The sequence below is a fragment of the Lindgomyces ingoldianus genome (genome assembly GCF_010093535.1).
Source record: "Lindgomyces ingoldianus strain ATCC 200398 unplaced genomic scaffold BDR25scaffold_26, whole genome shotgun sequence".
Classification (NCBI taxonomy): Eukaryota; Fungi; Ascomycota; class Dothideomycetes; order Pleosporales; family Lindgomycetaceae; genus Lindgomyces; species Lindgomyces ingoldianus.
Genome location: NW_022985187.1, coordinates 649,107 through 664,925, shown reverse-complemented (window position 1 = coordinate 664,925; position 15,819 = coordinate 649,107). Strand labels below are relative to the sequence as shown.

At 51.5% G+C, this 15,819-nt stretch overlaps 9 protein-coding genes across 9 annotated transcripts; 3 read left to right on the top strand and 6 right to left on the bottom strand.

Annotated features, from left to right (window-relative positions):
* Window positions 1-7: 7 nt before the first annotated feature.
* On the bottom strand, window positions 8-1,183 carry BDR25DRAFT_305169 (uncharacterized protein). The gene has a single exon (XM_033690357.1). It carries the CDS (start codon window positions 1,006-1,008, stop codon window positions 148-150), a length of 861 nt encoding a protein of 286 aa, XP_033545010.1. The 5' UTR covers window positions 1,009-1,183; the 3' UTR covers window positions 8-147.
* A 958-nt stretch (window positions 1,184-2,141) lies between these two features.
* Window positions 2,142-3,338, top strand: BDR25DRAFT_265839 (uncharacterized protein). The gene is made up of 2 exons (XM_033686944.1): window positions 2,142-2,751; window positions 2,805-3,338. Exons 1-2 carry the CDS (start codon window positions 2,256-2,258, stop codon window positions 3,047-3,049), a joined length of 741 nt encoding a protein of 246 aa, XP_033545009.1. The 5' UTR covers window positions 2,142-2,255; the 3' UTR covers window positions 3,050-3,338.
* BDR25DRAFT_58283 (uncharacterized protein) lies at window positions 3,120-3,564 on the bottom strand. Its single transcript, XM_033698780.1, has one exon. The coding sequence runs from the start codon at window positions 3,457-3,459 to the stop codon at window positions 3,190-3,192; it is 270 nt and encodes an 89-aa protein (XP_033545008.1). The 5' UTR covers window positions 3,460-3,564; the 3' UTR covers window positions 3,120-3,189.
* On the bottom strand, window positions 3,320-4,163 carry BDR25DRAFT_265836 (uncharacterized protein). The gene is made up of 2 exons (XM_033686943.1): window positions 3,673-4,163; window positions 3,320-3,617 (listed from the first exon to the last, which is right to left on the bottom strand). The coding sequence occupies exons 1-2, from the start codon at window positions 4,059-4,061 to the stop codon at window positions 3,476-3,478; spliced, it is 531 nt and encodes a 176-aa protein (XP_033545007.1). The 5' UTR covers window positions 4,062-4,163; the 3' UTR covers window positions 3,320-3,475.
* A 301-nt stretch (window positions 4,164-4,464) lies between these two features.
* BDR25DRAFT_305166 (H-hydrate dehydratase) lies at window positions 4,465-5,779 on the bottom strand. The gene is made up of 3 exons (XM_033690356.1): window positions 5,609-5,779; window positions 5,459-5,556; window positions 4,465-5,371 (listed from the first exon to the last, which is right to left on the bottom strand). Exons 1-3 carry the CDS (start codon window positions 5,685-5,687, stop codon window positions 4,577-4,579), a joined length of 972 nt encoding a protein of 323 aa, XP_033545006.1. The 5' UTR covers window positions 5,688-5,779; the 3' UTR covers window positions 4,465-4,576.
* A 183-nt stretch (window positions 5,780-5,962) lies between these two features.
* Window positions 5,963-9,077, bottom strand: BDR25DRAFT_265832 (putative dipeptidyl-aminopeptidase B). The gene is made up of 3 exons (XM_033686942.1): window positions 6,582-9,077; window positions 6,264-6,533; window positions 5,963-6,209 (listed from the first exon to the last, which is right to left on the bottom strand). Exons 1-3 carry the CDS (start codon window positions 8,944-8,946, stop codon window positions 6,109-6,111), a joined length of 2,736 nt encoding a protein of 911 aa, XP_033545005.1. The 5' UTR covers window positions 8,947-9,077; the 3' UTR covers window positions 5,963-6,108.
* Window positions 9,078-9,619: 542 nt separating this feature from the next.
* On the bottom strand, window positions 9,620-10,251 carry BDR25DRAFT_326934 (DNA-directed RNA polymerase II 19 kDa polypeptide; the record flags this gene model as incomplete). Its single annotated transcript, XM_033692308.1, has 3 exons — window positions 9,620-9,817; window positions 9,868-9,948; window positions 10,003-10,251. 3 exons carry the CDS (start codon window positions 10,249-10,251, stop codon window positions 9,620-9,622), a joined length of 528 nt encoding a protein of 175 aa, XP_033545004.1.
* Window positions 10,252-10,733: 482 nt separating this feature from the next.
* On the top strand, window positions 10,734-11,970 carry BDR25DRAFT_344456 (DUF962-domain-containing protein). Its single transcript, XM_033693943.1, has 4 exons — window positions 10,734-10,924; window positions 10,975-10,998; window positions 11,055-11,114; window positions 11,161-11,970. Exons 1-4 carry the CDS (start codon window positions 10,892-10,894, stop codon window positions 11,638-11,640), a joined length of 597 nt encoding a protein of 198 aa, XP_033545003.1. The 5' UTR covers window positions 10,734-10,891; the 3' UTR covers window positions 11,641-11,970.
* Window positions 11,971-12,255: 285 nt separating this feature from the next.
* BDR25DRAFT_265824 (ATP synthase-like protein subunit alpha) lies at window positions 12,256-14,664 on the top strand. The gene is made up of 6 exons (XM_033686941.1): window positions 12,256-12,445; window positions 12,632-12,798; window positions 12,866-12,922; window positions 12,978-13,098; window positions 13,150-13,757; window positions 13,810-14,664. Exons 1-6 carry the CDS (start codon window positions 12,374-12,376, stop codon window positions 14,447-14,449), a joined length of 1,665 nt encoding a protein of 554 aa, XP_033545002.1. The 5' UTR covers window positions 12,256-12,373; the 3' UTR covers window positions 14,450-14,664.
* Window positions 14,665-15,819: the final 1,155 nt, after the last annotated feature.

The window sequence follows — 15,819 nt, the reverse complement described above, 5'->3', positions numbered from 1 at the left end:
AATCTAGCGTTCTTTTACACGCTACCCTATGCTGGTGTCTGATATCCTGGAGGACACCCTGAGCAAGCCTAAGCTTCAAAAATGCAGAATAAAACGCCTCTGTGAATTCTACGAGACTTCCTATCCCTCACCTACTGCGTGAAGCGCTCAATCTACTTCGTCTCCAAGCGTCGACTTCTTGACATTCAAATCTTGAGTCAACCGCTCAATCTTCTGCTTGATCTTCTTTTGGAAGGGGATATTTCCGGTCCTGTTATGCTGCTCCCAAGCAGCCGCAATCTCCTTCTCCAACTCCTTAATCTCCTCCCTGGTCTGGTCCTGGTCACGTTGCGCCGCAAGAGCGACCTCGTCGACGACTTCTTCATCTGATTCTGCATCGTCGTCATCGTCGTCGTCGTCGTCTGCGGATTCCGTCTCAGGATTAGAACCAGGGCTCTCGGTTGTCGGGATGGCCGTCTCGCCGAGAGCATGCAATGCTACGTCGTGGGAAGTTGCTGGCGTATCCACGATACCGCCGCCAAAGAGATCGTCTTCCTCGAACTCTGCGGCCATCATCTTCTCCAGGTCGTTGGCATCGACTTCTTCGGCTTCCGGGTCTATAGCAGCAGGTGTCTCGCCTTCCATGTATTGCGCCTCGACCACTTCTTCATCTTCTTCCGATTCGTCGCTGGAGGTGTCTTCGTCTGAGTTCAGCTTGTCGGCATCCAGGACCTGGTACTCGCATTTGCCGCCATCTGCAGACGCTTTGGCGTCGTCGTCGAGGAGGGCGTCTACCGTGGCTTCGACCTCTTCGATGCGGCGATAGGACACTCGTGGCCGGAAGCGCCGCTTACGAACCCAGTGCATCGGGGGTGTCAGGCCGTGGGCGTACTGGTGGGATGATGGCTCGACTTCGCGAGGGAGAGAGAATTTCTTTGCTTCCTCCTCGTCTTTAACTTGGCCGAGGACGTACAGCATTTGGCAGATATCGGCCGTCTTGACCCAGTCTTTCTTGTTCCAGCTTTTCATGGATTCGACGACACAGGGTAGATCCACCATGCAGGCCGCATACACTCGTCCTTTAATATGGATCATGGCGCGCCGACCCTCCCGATCGAAGAATCGGAAGCTGATTCCAGGGCCACCCTGAGAGATAGTCTTTCCTATTGTTTTATCTTCAATTGCTTTCCGAAGGGCGTCACAGTCTGCTCCGGGCCGCATTCGCAATATGAATTGGGATTCGATGGCGGGGTCTTCCTCTGCATCCTCGGCCTCGCTATCATAGCCAACGCCTGGTGGCCTTACGGGAGGCTTACCGTGATGACCCTTGATTTTGATCAATGTAGTGCCAGTCCTTTGCAGTTGCGGGGCAGCTTTGGCATGAGTAGGTTTAAATGAGAGCTTCATGGAGGGCTGTCGCACAGGTTGTGGACGCGAGGCAGGCGGGGCGGCTGCCACTGTGGCATGCATGTCATCCTCTTCTTCATCCTCACGGGTGAGAGCCAGCCTCTTCGCCGTGGGCTTAGACCTGCGCTTGGTCGCAGGAGAGCCATCCTCGCCGCTCTCCTCTCGGGCACGTTTCTTCGGTTTCGGGGCAGCTTTGGGGGGGGTGGGGATTGGATTCCCGTCGTCGCCGACTTTGGGCTTGCGGTTGTATTTGCGCTTTTGCTTTGGCGGTTCGGCGGGATCACCTTCTGGGGCGGTAGCAGAAGGTTTGTTCACCTTCAGCTTGAGCTTTGTTCCCCCGGCCGTGCTGGGGGTAGGCGGTGGGGGTGATTGAGCCAACGCATCAGCCGAGGGTTCAGCAGCTGGTGGCTCCGCGGGCGCGGTATTTGGGTTCCTGATCTTGAGTTTCAACATGGTGAACGGGGGATGTGATGTCGGCAGCGGAGTCGGGGGATGGTTGTCGATGGTGAAGGCTGGTGAGTGGAGACGGTGCTAAAGGACAGGGTCCTTGGGCGGCGGCCCTTCCTAGGCTTGAAGGGGGGTTGTGATATTTGGGGATTTGGGGAGGCTGGTTGTCTGAACCAGAGACCAGGCCGGAGTCGCGATCAAAAAAGATCAATGAGATGGGGCGGGAGATTCGCGGCCTTGGCAAGCGTGGTGAATGAACCAGGATCAAAGCTTCTGTTGTTGAGCTGCCCACTTGCCTTCACTCGGCTTCTGTTTCCTGCTGACCTGACTCTACCTTCCCCAGAATGCGCTGCTTCCTTCCCAGATAACAATACTTCAACAACAGGACCTCTGCACGCTCGCCCACCACTCCCATTGCAAGCATGTCCGCAAGCGACCTCTTCCGCACCCTCCTCCGACCTGCAGTCCTTCACATCCTGCGCGCCTCTGGCTTCCACAGCGCCAAACCCTCTGTGATAGACACCTTAGTCGACCTTACCTCGCGCTACCTTCTCCTGGTCGCATCGCGCACCGCTCACAATGCATATTCCAACCACAACGACCTCACCCCTGACATCACCGATGTGCGCATGGCCATGCAGGACTGCGGTATTCTCGTCCCGTCCCTAACTGCGGCCGAGGAACTCTGGAAAGACAAGCTAAGGAAGCCGCTAGATGACTATGAGGAGGAAACCGGTGCACGTGCCAAGGAAGAAAGGAGGAGGGACGCCGAAGACACGGCCGACGTGAACGAATTCATTGAGTGGGCCAAAGGTGATCACAACATGGAGATCCACCGAATAGCGGGGACAGCGAAACCGCAGAACATGACCGAGACCGAAGCACTAGATGCGATGGAGATGGAAGATTATCTGAACAGTGAGTTCTCATTTACTTTGCTTGAAGGAAAAGAGGACTGAGATAGCACGCAGCTCTCATGAAGAAGCATAGCAAAACTGGTGTAGAATCCCGATTCCAAGGAACAGCGCTAGGCAGCGCATCGGAGGCCAAGCACGTCAGAATCGAGGGAGGACCCGTTGATTCGATTCAAGATTGGTGTCGGAGGACTCGAGAGAAGGCTGCTAAGATGGCGGAATCAGCACCTAAGAATCATGACTCACTTCACGACATTGTGGAGTCAAGGGAGGAATTCGGGGATATGGTCATGGAGTCTTAGTAGTCCCTTCGAGCTAATATGGAATGGAAAAGCATAGCGACGGCGTTGGTGTGCAGGGTATCCAGTCCAGAAAAGGCGGCGTATGGTGTTTCAAAATGGTTTATGCTTTGCTTGCATTTCCACGGGTAGGGTAGCTTCGATCAACTTTGAGCGTTGCTTGGGTATCTGGCGGTCGATCCACAAACACGGCAAAGGGTGCGTTCGTGGGAGGCAGCACATTTCAGACCTTTGGCACAGCAGCGGAAACCCCCAATTTCTATCTTCTTTCTTCTCAATATTACAATTTGTGATGGTATTGTCTGACCAAGGAAGTAGATCAAATACACAAGTCCGCTTAGCATCCCCAATGCCTGCACCCTTTTTATGCCTCTCCACATCACCTTTGTACAACAAATGTCACCCCTTGTCATTCAAACGCCAGCAACCTCAAACTCCAGTATTCGGATACCCATCTTTATCCACTGGGTTCGCCGCCCCACCTTGTTGACCCATGGCACCCCCAACATCCTTCCCATGAGCCCTCTGTGCCTTAATCGCGTCTCTAGCCTCCTGCTGCTCAGCCTTTTTCCTACAAACCCAAAGAATTAGCATAACCCCTCACAACTCCCAGGTCCGAAACCTACCTATCCAGATCTGCCGCCAAATCCTCCTGCTCACCCCCGACGCCCTTGGTACCTCGTCCCGCGACCGCATCTGCCACTCTCCCCTCCCCCGGCGCCCCCATCTGTTCTGCATCCAGCTCATTATGCCGCCCAACATCTTCCTCCGTCAGACCTTTGCGCTCTTCGCCGGGTGGTGCGCCATGGATACCGCGGCCAAGGGATGACGCTGTGGCCTGGTCATCTGAAGCTTGTTTCGTCGGGACACGCTGATCGACCTTTCGAGAGCCGTCAAGGGAGTTGAGAGCTGTTTGTATACTCTCGGGGGGGCTTTTGGAGGCCGGGTTGCCAGGGGCTGTGTAGGTTTGGGATTGGGTGGGTTGGGATATAGCGTTGGGTTCTGGGACGGACATTCTGGATTGGTCTGATGTTGGAGGCTGAGATTGAGGAGTTTAGTAGAGCTAAAGATATTTGAAGATTCGAGAATGCAGTTTGTGAAGAGATGGGACCGTGGGTTCAATGGCAATTTCGCTATCATGCATGGAGTTTGAGGGCTTCCGCATTATGACGTAGGCGGGGTCAGGCTATCATACCAATTGCCCCGCAACACCATCTAGGCAGCGCTTTCTTCCTCCTCATTTTACAATGTCCTCAATTAGATCTGGCGAATGCGTGGTGGCGAGAAGACGTCATGTCGCGCCTTCTTACCGAACGAGCAAGGGGTGGTAATCATTCATATCAATGAGGCGTGGCAACTGTCTAATTCCAGAATATAAACCGTACTACCACTATTGGAAGAGACGGTATATTGTAAGTAAACTTGTGAAAGTGCTCAAAGCCACACGCCTTCTTCATGAACCCTCATGAACCCGTGTCGGTGCTTTCCGTATATTGTACATGCAAGGCCATTGCATTCCTCCAAAACTCCCTATAGCTTACTCTCCTTCTCACCAAGAATGTTTAGGAATGATTGATGCACATGCTCCGTCAAGTCACTGGCCTGTAAACTCCTTCCTTTCTCTTTGAACGCCAATCGTGAGCATTCCCTCGTAATTGCAGACCCTCCAAACGCGGCCAATGCCAACGTCTCCGCAGGCTCTAGGTCGCCCTCATGCTCCCATGTCTTATCATGGTATGCCTTCCGATATGCTAACAACGTTGCCAGGCTGCCCGTTAGCGTATCGCCTTGTCCTCCAGATCTCTTCAACCCGCCCTCGCCGTCCGAAACTAGCGTAAACTTCCCGTTGGAAATGTAATCCTTCGCACCCTTTTGGACAATTGTCACACCACCAAAGGCACTCGCAAGCTTCGAACATAACTCCTCCGGCTTCCCCTCGTCAATATTAACACCCTTCGCCTTCGCCAACCTCCCAAACTCCACCACATTCGGGGTCAATATACATTCTGTGCATCCTTCCACCAACTCTGGTCTCGTCTGCGCCAGGTATAATCCATCCGCATCCAGCACAAACGGTATGCCTCGTTTCCGTGCTTCCTGGATTACCCGCGCGCACGTGTCCTGCATGAGTTTGTCGCGCCCTAGGCCCGGGCCGATGACGATAACATGGAGGCGCGAGAGCATGCCAATGACTTCGGAGGACACAGTGTCGAGGGATTCGGTGGATGAGAGGTTTTTGGATTGCCGCATGTAGGGATGTACCATAAGATTGGGAGAGTAGGTTTTTATTACAGCCCCGGCGCCCGGTTCGCATATTACGTGGGACTGGAGGCATGTAAGCAATTTTTTAGTCCTCGTGTTAGCGAAGCAGATGTTGAAATAGAGAGGCAGGAAGGGAGAATGTGTAAATACCATGTCGCAACCGAGCTTCGCAGACGCCATTGCGGAGAAGTAGGGTGCACCTGTGTAGTCTTCGCTGCCGCCGATGACGGCTACTCGGCCCAATTGACCTGAGAAACTATGTTAACATCCATCTCAAGCGGAAATATTAGGGGATACTACCTTTGTGGAAGCTTTCAAGCATCGGTGGTATCATCTTGTATACCTTCCCCAGGAGCTCTTTCCTTGTTGCATTGGCCATTTTGAGGGCTTAGAATCTCCCGGGGTGAATAAAAGGTAAAAGAATGACAATATTGAGAGGATTTAATAATGGAAGTGTTGTCGTTTGTCATGCCCTTTCGCAATCGAAGAGTAACATGATTTCAGAGCTTCGCGAATTACAGTGAGGTCATGAGCAGTCATCAATTGCGGGGACGCCACAGTGCCACAAGTTCATGCCACTGCGGGCTACGGATGTTGGCATGCGTTCTCCTGTGGTAGGTATAAACTGCAAACAGTGTACAATGGTATTTCCTACACAAAACCCATATATATACATCTGATCATCGCCTCAATACTAAAACTTGAATCCGGTCGAACGCCTGTGCAGTCTCTCACCGTGTCAGATGGACTTATGCACACAGTCCTAAACGCCGCGCAGAATTGAAACGGAACAAAATGTTTCACCTGTGACGAGAGCGGCCCTCGACTTGGGTTTTGGGAATCGCATGTTCAATTCGGAGCCACTCGCCGTTGAATGCATTTATAAGCCAAGAGCTTAATTCTACAGATACAGTTAGCAGCCGGCCCTTGATCTTTCTCGCACTCGGGAACTTACTGTCATAAACAATCTTATTTGCATTGTGGAAGTATATGCTATGATCAGAATCTGGGAAGAAGTGCACGTCGTAATTTTCAATGCCGGCTAGATCGAGTTTGTCCAGTAAAGTCAAGGAGTTTTGCATGTGGACGTTGTCGTCTGCGACACCGTGCATGAGTAGAAAACGTGTGTTCTGCGAAAGATGCTTGACATCGTTGATGCTGGAGTTTTCGTAGCCTCCAGGGTTGTTTTGGGGAGTGTGCATATAACGTTCGGTGTAAATAGAGTCTAGATGCGTGAGAAAGATACGGAGCCACCCAAACCAAGGAAACTTACCATAGAACCTCCAATCAGTGACAGGGGCAACGGCCATGCCGTACTTGAATGTCTCACCACCATCCATCTCAAGAGTCTTAAGAGTTGTAAAGCCCCCATAACTCCAACCCCAGATTGCTATTCTATCCTGGTCAACATACTTCTTCTTGGCCCACATCTTCGCCACCGCAATCTGGTCATGCCCCTCGTAGTAACCAATATTGCCTCGAGTAATGCAACGCAGTTTTCTACCCAAGAAGCCGGTGCCGCGGCCGTCCACAGTAACCACAATGTACCCAAGACTTGAAGCAACGTAAGATTGGAAGTCAACGTGGAACTTCTTATCAACAGTCTGCGAGCCAGGTCCACTGTATTGATAGAAAAGAACGGGATATTTGCGTTTCTCGTTGAAATGCGGCGGTCGGCGCTCAAGAACATTGAGCTTAAACCCGTCTACGTCGACAGTGCTGTAAGATAGAATGGGCATCTCGTGCTGTCGGGCTAATTGTTCAAGAGACTTGTTCTCCTCAATGATTCTGGTATATGTCTGTTTGCTGGAAGGTGTGCTGATAATCTTTTGCCATGGGATCCCCGGGCCACTGTAGGTTATCAGAGCATAGCTACCACCAGTCGAAAAGTGTGCATCGTAGTAGCCTGGCTTGGCAGTGTCTGTGATTGGGTTCAAACCGCTGCCATCTAGCTTGACAACATAAGCATGCCGCTCTACAGAATCCTTCTGAGTGGAAATGAAGTAGACGAGATTATTCTCAAGATCTACAACAGATGGCGCTTCTACGACCTCCCACTCGCCTTGTGTGAGTAATACTGGCTCTGGGTTATCCAACGGAGTGAAATATCCAATATGGTCGTATCCTTTGTGGATGATGGTGTCAATATAGCCGTCATGATTGCGGCCTTTAGCTGGATCGGAGGGAACAAAAGTTGTTCTTTGGGAGACTTCAAACCACCCACCATCTAGGGCATTCACATCGTCAGTCCTCACTGTTTTCCCAGTCCGTCGTTCGACGTTTATGATGACAAGCTTGAGAATATCACTCTCCCTATTTGTCTCGCGCACGATGACTTGCTTGCTTCTCCCAGCCCAAACTATTTCGGTGATGAGACGGTCGTCATCAGGGAAGTCATTCTCAATCTTGACGGAGAACACCTCCCCTTTCAGAACATCATAGAACTGAAGCGATACAATGGGGTTGGGCGCACCAGCCTTGGGATACTTGATGTTGCGAACCTCGGGATAAGCAGCCTCTCCAGGCTTCGGTTTTGCTCCACTCGGCCGCGACAAGAAGTACTGCACGGGATAGGTCGGCACGGCGGACTCGTCCGTCCTCAGGAATGCAATGTACTCGCCATCCTCTGACCACCAAGTCGCGCTGTTGCCGCTAAACACTTCCTCCTCATAAACCCAATCTGGAACGCCGTAGAACAGCTCCACACCACCATCATGAGTGATTGGGATCACTTTATCCGAGTCCAGCTTTCGAAGGAACATGTTGTTATTTCGAGTGAATACGACGGCGTCTGATTGCGGCGACCAGGAGGCGAGCTGGATGACACTATCTGGGTTTTCGGGGTCCAAAGGCTGGCCTGTTTGAGTCTCGACATCGAAGATCCAGTAAAGTGCTGTGGAAGAGTGCCTCCAGTTCTTTTGCTCATCGGAACTAACAAGCACTTTCTTGAAGTCTTTGCTTGGCCAGACATTGGATGGATAGATGAATTTGCTTCCGACAAAGAAGTTCCGCTTCTTCATTAAGATAGTCTTGCTGTCGGAGGCGGCGAGATTCCCTTTGTTCCTTATGTCTTCCACAGCAAGGTATTGGTCTTCGGCTGATCCCCTTTCGAGCAGAAGGCCGTCTTGACCATTGGGCCCTGCGATCCATGATACGCTTTGTGTTTGTGGAATCCATTGGCCGCCAAGCACGCTTTCCAACGTGACCTTCTTCCCTGAGCCTCTTGAGGCGGTCGCGAGAGGGTCATGTGGGCGGGTAGAGGCATGCTTGTAGCTGCCTCCAATGACGAATGAAGCCAGCGCAAGTCCCCACCCAACGACGCATATTGTTCCGATAATCCACAATAATCGGCGCGCCTTCTTGTCGACCGGAGTTGTGCTTTGGTAGCGGCCCTCCTCTAGGTCAAATGTTTGTTGTCTACGGCCACGCTCACCGCTATCGTCGTCCCGGTATTTCTCTCCCAATCCAGACCGCGATGCGCCGTTCGTCGCTCCATCATTGATGTGCTCCAGAATCAAAGATGTTGTCGACGCTGAAGATACCGACCCGTGCGAATCATCTTCTGAATTGCGCCCTGAGGCCTGGTCCTTGGTCAGAGGCTCGGTCTCCTCCTCGTTCACCGCACGCTCCCGGGGCATAATGGCGTATGTTATTCTGTGAGCGAGGAATATTCGGTCATTGTACGGCACGGTAGAGGCATACAACCCGCCGCGCGACACGGTTCCGCTCAGATTCCAGTCTGAGGTGGGTGGGGTTGAATCTCTGTCCGGAGGCGCCGTAAATACGGAGGCACAGAAGTTAGAGGTTCGGGTCAAGGCGTATCCAATCACAACTGAGTCAGCCACCAATCATGTGCATGCTGGCCTTTTATGGTTCGTGTTATATAGGAAAAGGGCTGTCTATTCAACACCAGTTTCGGGACAAAGAAGCCAAGTGCCAAGTCGCTATTTGTTGAACCCAAAGTTTCAACCGCCGCATTTGCTACATTTCCGCTCGATGCGGGAGAAGGAACTGCATGGGATTATCTATCACAGCCCATGGGCCTTGTCTGATCCATCGAAATGAATTTTCTGCAATCGTTCCCGATGAATGTAGGCGCACGCCACCAACATTCTGCACAAACGAGCAATTTCGCATGGATATCCTCCTTCACGGATTTTCGCATCTTCCTGCGACAAATGTTCTTCACCATCGCCAAGTGAAGTTGCGTAACACCTACGTCTGGAGGGGGCTGTGAAGACAACGGTCAGTACCAAGTCAAACATAGGTCTTGGAATATGCTTACCCGAGATAGTCCTGTGAAGGCAGAGGTTAGCTAGAAGATAATAGAGGGTGGAAAGGGTAGCATGCCTCTTTCATGGTCCCGATGGCATACATCTTGTCCACCTCGGACCGTAGACCCTTGATCTTGATACGGATGTTGGTTCCCTTCTCAATAACTTGCTCGCCGTTGTCAGTCCACTGCGCAGGCGTCGCGGTTTGATCAAATTTGATGTCGGACGGTATCATCTGGAGAGGATTAGTGTTTGAAGTCATGTACTTCAGTAAATCTGACTTACACTCCGGCCCACGAAGGCCTGCAGTGAGCCACAGTCGACAAAGAACCCCGAGCGAATGACGGAAGTGACCACTCCGTCCATCTAGTAGCGTGTCAGCGGCGATAAACCCTTTTAGACACTCCGCCCCCTACATACCACCTCTCCCTTGTATGGCCTCCATACTATAGCCTTATAGTGCACGATATATTCGGCATATCCGGAGCCAGGAATGACCTGGCCATCGGAAATTTCGAAAGAGTCCAGAATGCAGACGATGGTGAATTTGCCAGTGCTCGAGCCCTCCTCTTTAGTCAGCAGCTCGCGATGAATATGTGACCGAATGAGAGGCCCAAAGTAGGAAGGGTGCAATTGAATAGTCTTTTCAAGTTCCTTGAGGAAGAACATGATGTTGGTGGAGTCCGAATAGATGTGAAGTTGGGTCCGGCGAGACGGAGGACGACGGTAACGGGAAGCTAAATGCGAGGATGCGGAAGACGATGAGAGGTGAAGCGTTGAAGTACTTTCTTTTAAAATTTCTACAGCTGTCATTCACCTTCACGCTCCGCGGCTTTGGAGGTGAATGCAACCAGCACGCAGACCCCAATGCTAACCAACAAGAGGCGCCTACAACGCAAATGTCAAAATCTAATCCTGCAGTCCATGCGCGCTTTCTCAACTGCTGATTGCCGTTTAGCAGGTTGGGCTACGCGCCCGGAGACTTGGTTGGATGGAGTAAGCTGGAAGCCTTTGGAATGAGTGTCTGGAAAGAGTGAATGCGCGATCTTGAGCGCGAAGGAGGGACCGTGCGCGGCGGGAGCGGAAATTGGTTTTCCCGGCGCACGTGAAAGTCCTTGGTGAGGATGGGAAGCCGCGATGTCGTGATACTACCGCAACACCGTGCCACACCTTCTGCCTGCTGCCTTCTGTTGCTGCGAGTTAATTTGGATCTTTGTAGCTTCTTTCAAAAGCATGCCTTCTATGCTTCTGTCTTGCTGACCGACCTAATCTTTGCCCCTCAAATTCAAGCAGCACCGCATTTGGCACCATGTCTCTCAATCTGGAGAAGCAATTGCTCTTCGTGCGTATTTTCTTAGGAACGAGATATATTTCCATATTGACCAGTCACAGTATGGGGCTTACCATCATAACAAAGTGAGTCTCGGTTGAAGGAAAGAACGACGGTTTGCTAATGTCGGGTCCTCGGAAAGGTGAATGTCGGGATACACATCGCCTGTGTACCAGCCATTCTCATGACATTTCTTCTCCTTGTAAGTTTTTCAAATGATTTTCTTGACTCTACTAATGAGACGGAAGTTCACGAACACGCCTGCTGTCCCCCTACCCTCGTGGCTTTCCATCCCTAATCTCCCGCTAAACATCGGCACCATCGGAGCAGTTCTCTATTCGACTCTGTATATCCTCATGGAGCCTGTAGCCGGAACAATGATTGCGCCGTTCATCATTGGGGGCACTGCATACGCCAACCATCTTACTGCAACCTATGGGGCGACAGCAAACTATTGGGCTGGGGGCGTGAACGTAGTGTGCTGGATTGCACAATTTGTGGGCCATGGCAAGTTTGAAGGCAGAGCACCAGCGCTGCTCGACAACGTCGTGCAGGCCCTCTTTCTTGCGCCGTTCTTCGTATGGTTCGAAATCCTATTCTCCTTGGGATATCGACAGGATCTGAAGCGTCGACTTGACAAGGCAGTGGAACAGGAGATCCAGAAATTCAAAGATAGCAAGAACAAGGGAGAGAATGGCACCGTGAATGGGACGAAGAAGACTTTCTAAACGCGCTTAAACATGTTGCTTGGAGAGAACATGGCATGTTGGATTAACCCTAATCACTGACGATAATATTGGCAGGGGCTAAGTATGCACATCAAAGGGTGGAAGTATGGGCTGTGTGCAATGATGCAACTGCTGTGGATGAACTTGTTGAGGGAGTAGTGCCAACACCTCCACGAAAACCTCCACAGACGTGAAGTTGTTTGATATCAGAGGGAATTGCAGGTTGTTGTGGGCTCAACGAAGGGCTGGCGATATAATAGAATTCCAGAGGAGCACACGTTCTCTTCGTAGATACACCATCGATCAATCGAATCATACCGGATGAATGACAATCATAGGCAACAGTTCAGTGACTGGCAGCCTTGCTCAACACACATCACGTCCTTATGAGCTTGAACGAACAAAGCGAAATACACACATGCAAATGCCTTGTACTTCAGCAGCAGTGTTCATATCTATTTTTGCTACTCAAGGCACAAGAAAATAGCCTTGCCATGGGCAAGTGTCGCTGTGAAGGCACCCGAGGTGTGTGTTTACGGGTGCGGCTTTTTAGTCAGGCTTGGCACCATCGATCTTGGCGAGGGCTCTTCGTTCCCGGGCCGCTTCAGCGGAGGAGCAACTTTCTCTCCCCCAGAGCTTTCAACCGCTTTTCATCACAATCTCCCCTCTGTCCTTCTGCATCAATCTCAATTGATCGCAGACACGTCCGAACAGCCTCTTGAGCTCATCGGAAATGTTCTCAAGAGCCATTCGCCAGTCGAGCCGACGGGTCGCTGCAATCTCTGCCTCTGGCAGAATTGCTTCGGTAAGTCCATCGGACCCAGCTTCAATTGCGCCTGTCCGCCATCGCTGCATCATCTACAACTCCGGATACCAGTTTCTGATGCCATTGGCGCTGCCACTGAGCTTCGCCAAGATGATAGAGGATGCTGTGGTGGTTGAGAGGGAGCTCTCACTCTGAACCGAGCACTGACGATTTTTCCTGCGACAGACCCGAACCACACCCGCCGTCTTCAACACCACGACGAAGCAGGTTCGAAGCTATGCCTCCGATGCCAAAGCCGCTCCTACCGAGGTCTCTTCCATCCTCGAGCAGAGAATCCGCGGTGTGCAGGAGGAGGCTGGCCTCGCCGAGACTGGACGTGTGCTCTCTGTCGGGTATGCTACCACAACAAGCTGTCGCATCTTTTGCAAGAGGATCTAGGAGCTAACAATAGGTCACTAGTGACGGTATTGCCCGTGTCCACGGTATGAGCAATGTCCAGGCTGAAGAGCTAGTCGAGTATGTGTTACCTGTCCCAACCGCCGTAAAGCCAGTCAATCTCATCGGATCATAGGTTCGCTTCTGGTGTCAAGGGCATGTGCATGAACTTGGAAGCTGGCCAAGTCGGTGTTGTGCTTTTCGGTTCCGATCGATTGGTCAAGGAAGGTGAGACTGTCAAGCGGACGGGAGAGATTGTAGGTTCAATTGGAATCAGCTCCGTTTCCTGCAGGCTAACAAAGCTGTAGGTTGATGTCCCAGTCGGTGAGGCTCTTCTCGGCCGTGTCGTTGACGCCCTCGGAAACCCGATTGATGGAAAGGGCCCTATCAAGACCACCGAGAAGCGCCGTGCCCAGCTCAAGGCCCCCGGCATTTTGCCCCGTCGTTCCGTCAACCAGCCTGTGCAGACTGGTCTCAAGTCTGTCGACGCTATGGTTCCCATTGGACGTGGCCAGCGTGAATTGATCATTGGAGACCGTCAGACCGGAAAGACTGCCGTCGCCCTGGACACTATGCTCAACCAGAAGCGATGGAACAACAGCAACGACGAGACCAAGAAACTTTACTGTGTCTACGTTGCCGTTGGTCAGAAGCGATCCACTGTTGCTCAGTTGGTCAAGACGCTCGAGGAGAACGACGCTATGAAGTACTCTATCATCGTTGCTGCCACTGCCTCCGAAGCCGCTCCCCTACAGTACATTGCTCCCTTCACTGGTTGCTCTATGGGCGAATGGTTCCGCGACAACGGCAAGCACGCTGTCATCATCTATGATGACTTGTCCAAGCAGGCTGTCGCCTACCGTCAAATGTCTCTCCTGCTCCGTCGTCCTCCTGGGCGTGAGGCCTATCCCGGAGAGTAAGTCACTAAAATTTCTCTTGGCTATCAGCTTTTTCTAACGATATCCCAGTGTCTTCTACCTCCACTCCAGACTCCTAGAGCGTGCTGCCAAAATGAACGACAAACACGGTGGTGGCTCTTTGACTGCCCTGCCCATTATTGAAACCCAGGGTGGTGATGTGTCTGCGTACATTCCCACCAACGTCATTTCCATCACCGATGGCCAGATCTTCTTGGAAGCCGAACTTTTCTACAAGGGTGTCCGACCTGCCATCAACGTCGGTCTTTCCGTGTCCCGCGTTGGTTCCGCTGCCCAGCTCAAGGCAATGAAGCAAGTCGCCGGTTCCCTGAAGCTCTTCTTGGCCCAATACCGTGAAGTTGCTGCTTTCGCCCAGTTCGGTTCTGACTTGGATGCTGCTACGAAGCAGACCCTGAATCGTGGTGAGCGTCTCACAGAGCTCCTCAAGCAGAAGCAGTACTCGCCCATGGCTGTTAACGAGATGGTTCCTCTGATTTTCGCTGGTGTTAACGGTCTTTTGGACAATGTTCCTGTCAACAAGATTCTCCAGTGGGAGTCTGACTACCTAGCCCATCTCCGATCCAACGAGTCTGATGTCTTGGCCCAGATCGAGAGGGAAGGTGCGCTTAGTAAGGAGCTGGAAGGAAAGCTGAGGGATATTGCCGTGAACTTCACCAAGGCCTTCGTGTAAAGGCAGGGTTCTAGGTGTGGGTAATCTCTTTCCAAGGTTTTTACGGGTCAAAATGTGCTGATTGGTCTCTGAGAATAGATGTATAATAGAAGATGCGTTCTCGCCATCAGCTGTCTGAATATGGAAAGTTCTCTCCGAATAGCTAGAAGCGGTCCAAACCACTCAAAAACCGATTCACCTCTTGCTCCTCCGCCAATTCCCTTTTTTGTCAGCCGTTGATCCGCATCTCTCTTCGGTGGACGTGAGTTGATGGTGGTGATGAGATCCTGTATTTACGCGAAATCTCAATTTCCTGTTCATTCTTGCTGTGCCCTTTGCCCTGTGAAGTTGACGTGTGACAGCGCGGGTTGATTTGTGCGGTTGACAGCTCACCGACAAACTGTTGACCGTGAATTACGAACTACTTGGACCTATCGAACAGGTTCACGACAAGGCATCATCATTTCGCACACATGATGAGATTCCGTAATATATAATGACGAGCACTTACCCCAGCGCCTGGAAGTCGCGCTTCCATGAGATTTCCCATGAGTACGAGTCTGGAGATATGCTGGCATTCCTTCAGCACATGAGACGTTCGTTCAATATACACGTTCGGCATAGCCCCTTTAGCGTCAAAGTAAGGCCCATAGAACTGGATAAGGGGAAGCAAAGGGTGGTGGAGCCCGTGGAGCCTGTGGAGCCTGTGGAGCAGGAGGAGATTAATGAAGATGGTCTTGTCCAGGCCGTACCTAAATTATCACACTTAAGGTACGGGGTGGAGATGTCAAGAGGGAAAGCTGGGGTGAGTTCGACGAAGAGCAGGGAGCAGCAAGAGTGGGAGTTCTGGAACGGAGTCATGAGTGAGGATAATTCGGAGAGTTTGGGGGGTTCGGAGGACTTCAAGAACGATGAAGAGGGGTTTTCATGGCATTCATGTTACGAAGGTGAAATGGAGGACAATATGGTGGCGGGAAGAAAAGAGGCGGAGTCTCGACATGAGAAGGTGCAAAGTTTAAAGACTATTCTTGCCGAAGGACCATTTGATTGGCTGGATAAGGCTGAGGTGACAGTGGTAGAGACAGTCAAAGCACCTAGGATCCCGTACGACAAATCAAAGCAGAAGAGAAAGCAGAAGAGTTATGACATCTCATCGAAGAATGAGAATCTTCAAGAGAACATTAACTTGCGAACCCGCAGTCTCCCCTTAGCCTTGAACCCCTCAGTCAAAATTTTATACCAGAGTGACTGGAATTTCGAAGAATATTTCACATTTGATACGTCCCCTAAACCAAGGGCTCCACTCTTAAAACCGGATACTTTAAGAGAGCATGTGGATCAAGTCCATCTACTTGCACAAGGCTCCCAGACTGTCCTTGTACCTAGTGAAC

Coding starts and splice junctions, on each gene's coding strand:
- BDR25DRAFT_265824 (XM_033686941.1), top strand. CDS start 12,374: ATGTTCTCAAGAGCCATTCGCCAGTCGAGCCGACGGGTCGCTGCAATC. Junction 13,099..13,149: donor TCAAGCGGACGGGAGAGATT/GTAGGTTCAATT, acceptor ACAAAGCTGTAG/GTTGATGTCCCAGTCGGTGA. Junction 13,758..13,809: donor CGTGAGGCCTATCCCGGAGA/GTAAGTCACTAA, acceptor ACGATATCCCAG/TGTCTTCTACCTCCACTCCA.
- BDR25DRAFT_305169 (XM_033690357.1), bottom strand. CDS start 1,008: ATGAAAAGCTGGAACAAGAAAGACTGGGTCAAGACGGCCGATATCTGC.
- BDR25DRAFT_344456 (XM_033693943.1), top strand. CDS start 10,892: ATGTCTCTCAATCTGGAGAAGCAATTGCTCTTC. Junction 10,925..10,974: donor TGGAGAAGCAATTGCTCTTC/GTGCGTATTTTC, acceptor GACCAGTCACAG/TATGGGGCTTACCATCATAA. Junction 11,115..11,160: donor TCATGACATTTCTTCTCCTT/GTAAGTTTTTCA, acceptor ATGAGACGGAAG/TTCACGAACACGCCTGCTGT.
- BDR25DRAFT_265832 (XM_033686942.1), bottom strand. CDS start 8,946: ATGCCCCGGGAGCGTGCGGTGAACGAGGAGGAGACCGAGCCTCTGACC. Junction 6,534..6,581: donor CACTGATTGGAGGTTCTATG/GTAAGTTTCCTT, acceptor TCACGCATCTAG/ACTCTATTTACACCGAACGT. Junction 6,210..6,263: donor AAATAAGATTGTTTATGACA/GTAAGTTCCCGA, acceptor CTGTATCTGTAG/AATTAAGCTCTTGGCTTATA.
- BDR25DRAFT_265839 (XM_033686944.1), top strand. CDS start 2,256: ATGTCCGCAAGCGACCTCTTCCGCACCCTCCTCCGACCTGCAGTCCTT. Junction 2,752..2,804: donor GATGGAAGATTATCTGAACA/GTGAGTTCTCAT, acceptor GATAGCACGCAG/CTCTCATGAAGAAGCATAGC.
- BDR25DRAFT_58283 (XM_033698780.1), bottom strand. CDS start 3,459: ATGACAAGGGGTGACATTTGTTGTACAAAGGTGATGTGGAGAGGCATA.
- BDR25DRAFT_305166 (XM_033690356.1), bottom strand. CDS start 5,687: ATGGCCAATGCAACAAGGAAAGAGCTCCTGGGGAAGGTATACAAGATG. Junction 5,557..5,608: donor GCTTGAAAGCTTCCACAAAG/GTAGTATCCCCT, acceptor ATAGTTTCTCAG/GTCAATTGGGCCGAGTAGCC. Junction 5,372..5,458: donor CGAAGCTCGGTTGCGACATG/GTATTTACACAT, acceptor ACATGCCTCCAG/TCCCACGTAATATGCGAACC.
- BDR25DRAFT_265836 (XM_033686943.1), bottom strand. CDS start 4,061: ATGTCCGTCCCAGAACCCAACGCTATATCCCAACCCACCCAATCCCAA. Junction 3,618..3,672: donor TTGGCGGCAGATCTGGATAG/GTAGGTTTCGGA, acceptor TTGGGTTTGTAG/GAAAAAGGCTGAGCAGCAGG.